This window comes from Charadrius vociferus, unplaced genomic scaffold, assembly GCF_000708025.1.
Source record: "Charadrius vociferus isolate BGI_N301 unplaced genomic scaffold, ASM70802v2 scaffold498, whole genome shotgun sequence".
NCBI classification, from domain to species: Eukaryota; Metazoa; Chordata; class Aves; order Charadriiformes; family Charadriidae; genus Charadrius; species Charadrius vociferus.
In genome coordinates this window covers 383,276-387,197 of record NW_009649588.1, presented here as the reverse complement: position 1 = coordinate 387,197, position 3,922 = coordinate 383,276, and the positions used below count along the sequence as shown (strand labels likewise).

General features: G+C 38.2%; 1 protein-coding gene across 1 annotated transcript in view; it reads right to left on the bottom strand.

Moving 5' to 3' along the window:
• Window positions 1–2,296, bottom strand: part of MPHOSPH6 (M-phase phosphoprotein 6) — a 5,289-nt gene extending 2,993 nt beyond the window's left edge. Inside the window, exons 1-2 of the mRNA XM_009890375.1 lie at window positions 2,255–2,296; window positions 491–603 (exon numbers count right to left, since the gene is read on the bottom strand). Coding sequence (XP_009888677.1) covers window positions 491–603; window positions 2,255–2,260 — 119 coding nt within the window. The 5' untranslated portion in view covers window positions 2,261–2,296. The remainder of the gene's footprint in view (window positions 1–490; window positions 604–2,254) is intronic.
• Window positions 2,297–3,922: the final 1,626 nt, after the last annotated feature.

The window sequence follows — 3,922 nt, the reverse complement described above, 5'->3', positions numbered from 1 at the left end:
AGGAATGGACATTTTCTTCCTTATTAGCTAAGCTTTCCTTTATTTTTGCCATTATCTCTCCTATTTCAAAAACAGGATTTGAAGTGAGCTGGACTCAAGACAGCACTGTCCTGAATGGACCTAACTGTGTGACTGGAGCTGAATTTACTAACACAAAGTTTCAAACTTCTTTTTTCAAATGAAGAGGAAAGGCAGCAATGAATGGATTGGTCCCTGCCTGAAAGAAACTAATTACATGCATCTAGAAGGATGTGCGAGTGAAAGAAAACAACACACACAAGGAACGAAAGTAGGTCAAACTGAACTAGGAAACCTTGAGAACGTCCCTGAAAATAAATAAATAAATAAGCTGAAATGCCAGCCTGTCACTATTTTTGCTTGTTAATTAGTTATTAATAATACTTCTTTTATAGAAAAAAAATATGTATATTCTATTCCCACCCCACACCAATCCAATGATGATAAGAAGTACAAAAGGGTACAAGCTTACTCTTTCTCCTTTAGATCTGGTAAATCAAGATACCAGTGTTCTTCACTAATTATCTTCTTTTCTTCCTCTTCTAGTAGTTTTTTAGTTTGTGAATCCAAACCCCTTTGCATGAACTAAAAAGAAAGACACATGAACACACAGCTTCAGGTCTTTGCATCATTAGTATGCGCTGAACATGCAATAATTACATGACAACAATTATCCATTACATAATATTTAACAGTTGATATAAAAAGTAAATGCTTTTTGTGATTTTTCTATGGCTCTACTGTAAGTTTGGGCAACCAGGCAATGCAAAAGTAAACAACTGCTGATCATAACCACCTACTGGAAGTCAACAGTCAGTCACATCTGTACTTCACACAAAGAATCAGACCTTTCCTGGTTGGTTTTGATGGATCCCAGTTGTTATAACGCCGTAACTTTACTAAGATTTTTCTAATGTTTCAGCAAAGGCCGGAGAGAACGTAATGGTGTTGAAATTATTGCTGCATATCAATAATGCAACATCACCCATACAAACAGCACTGGAGCTCAGAGCTACAGCTAAGTCGTAGCAGGTTGGCCATTGTTTGAAACATCTAAACTTTCAACCACCCTCTTCTTTCCTCAGATTTCATTTAATGAACTGGCTTGTGTTTGTAGCTCTGAAGGCTGGAACCTGCCTTTGGAAGTGGAAAAAAGTAACTGAGGCTACAAAAAGCAGTCTTCTGTATCCAGCTGTGCTAAAGGAAGACGTTACCAGCTCTTACTTCCCAATCGATGAGCCACCAAAGTACCAGTCAAGCAGTATGTGTACGCACCTGTTAACTCAGTGCAGGAACAGTCTGCCACGTTAGTTGAGACCAACAATGTAGTTTACGTAAGGCTGCTAATTTTGCCTAATACAAGAACATTCTTGTAAATTGCTTCCTCAGAGATAACCTTTGGCAGAGGATGGGAACAGGCAGACAGGAACAGTAACCTCTCGCACAGCTGGGAGTAAAAGAGCACATCTGTCATGGCCTATGAGAAATCGCTGACAGTGCAAAACTACAGACCTGATATATGTGAAGCATCTCTTTTCTTTCCATTTGTCTCAAGTCAGGTGCCTGAATTGAGTGGCAATTTAAGTATCAACAATGTTAACCAATGATGTTGGAAAAAAAAGACCTCTTCATGACTTTACAGCAGTAATCCTTATATTCTTGCATCCCTAGGAGCTGAGACCTCCCTCATGGTCTACAGCAAGTGTTTGAATAACTGTATCTGCCAGAGGTGTACATTTAACCAATGCAATTCCCAGCTAGAGGCCAGTCTACCAGTACAGTTCAGACATGCTCCTGTACAAAAATTGCTCTGTGGCTATCAAAGCATACCTGTATGTGCAACACTGCCAAAGAATTTAATATCAACTAATTTTACCCCTCTCATTTAATGCAACATCAATTTTGTCTTTAGATAAGCTTGCAGGCTGACAGAAAACGTGCCAGTGGGGCTCATCTGTCCCTTGAACACTAGTAGAGACATTTTTTAGGTTCTAGTTAAATGGGCTTGGTTGGGGATAAAGCCCAAGAAGGCATCACAAAACACTTCACTCCCACAAAAATCCTGCATTACTGAGCTTATTTAAAACACATAGGTAATATATGTGTAATATACATTATATACAACCCCCCCACACCTTTTCAGTCTTTAAAAAATGCCCAAGCAAAACAAACCAAACCCTGAAGTAAAAGCCAATATAGTGCTAGCATCCCATATTCCATTTATATTTCTATTTGCATCCATTTGTACAAGGTCTTTAATGAAAGAAAAATTGACTTTTGTTTTCTGAGTCAATCCAAAATATGTCAAAGCTTTCCAATTAAAATTACAGTATCTTCTTGAGGAAAATAAGGGAATCTATCATGTGGAAAACCATACTGCTCAATGAAATTGTTTAGCCAGTCAGAAATCTCAACAGGAAAAATTCTGCTACAAGCACTCAATTAAATAATCATTTCACATTATATTTTAAAGATTATGTTTCTAAAGATTACTATGGGAATAACCAGATAAAAAAATATGTGATCACATTTATCTAAAATGGAAGCACACATGGATGAATTAAAAATATACCCATTGTGGCAGACACAGAGTATGTCAGTCAGTAAACTGAGTGGTTATTTGGATTAGTTTCTCCATGCAATGCGACCTGGATCAAATGGTACAAGATCTAAAAGCAGGAGCCATCCTTCGACATCCAGAGGTGAGCACACGTGGTCCAGTGCTTAGCACAAATGGTCTTCACAACACTACCACTGACCACATGTCACCTTTGGGTGCCACTTTACCTGCCCGCTGAATTGTGATAATACATCTTATCAGTACCTGATGAAGCACCTGCTAAAGGATTAATTAAAACATTTGTAAACAAGAAGATCCGCAGAAGGGAAGTGCTAAATACAAGATGTGTGTATGACCTTTTCAAAACCTACTCATCTCTTCAAAGCTGGTTACTACTGCCCGGACTGTAAACCTGCAAATGTCATGGCACCACATTCACAGGCTGGTTCTCCACAGCCTTCCAAGGAAAAAAAAAAAAAAAAAGCACTAAAAACTGGCTTTTGAAATCTCCAGGGGGTTAATAACCTGGCAAAAAGCAGGAGCAGAAATTTCACTTTAAAAGAGAGTATTATATAAAAATCAGAAAAAATAATGACACTGCAATCCAGGTTATGGGAGTCACGTGCCCCTGGCTAACTAAGCTCAACATCTACTCCTTTTTGAGAGCGAGGCAAGATGCGTTCCATTCCCATGTGCATGAGTTTTAGTCTTTCATTAGCAGCATTTGTTAATTGGGATAAACATTCCACCATCTTACTGTATCAGAGTACACTTTATGTCAAAGATTGAACGGAAGTTAGCTAACTTCTTTCAACCAGTGCCTGAAATATAGTCCCATATAAATATATGGGGAAAAAATGGTTAAATAAAACACCACAAGCAAGAAGCCACAAAGGGCCCTTCATATTCAGTTATAAAAATTTAATGGATACTAACATTTAAAAAAAAAATAATGGCAACTCAACTTTTTCTGGTTGTTTTCCAGCAATAAAGACCCATCAATCACAGGAGAATGTACTCTACTGAATTAGGTGTTGTAATACACGACGTGAAGCAGAATCCATTAGCCAGTAAGCGGAGACTAATTTCACATTGGTCTTGACATGAGATTCACAATTCCAAGGGCAACGGGCATGTCATGATGTTACCAACAGCCCTTGCATTTATGAGTTGGGAAAGGCGGTTAACACTGTCATTCCGGTTGGGTATTCTATTAGCCATCAATGTAAACAGACAAAAAAATGGACACAATAAATAAAAACAACAACCCCCCCAACTTTAAGATTGAAGGCCCCCAAAGCTAAGGCACACAACATTAATATTTTAATTTCGACGTGTGTGTGT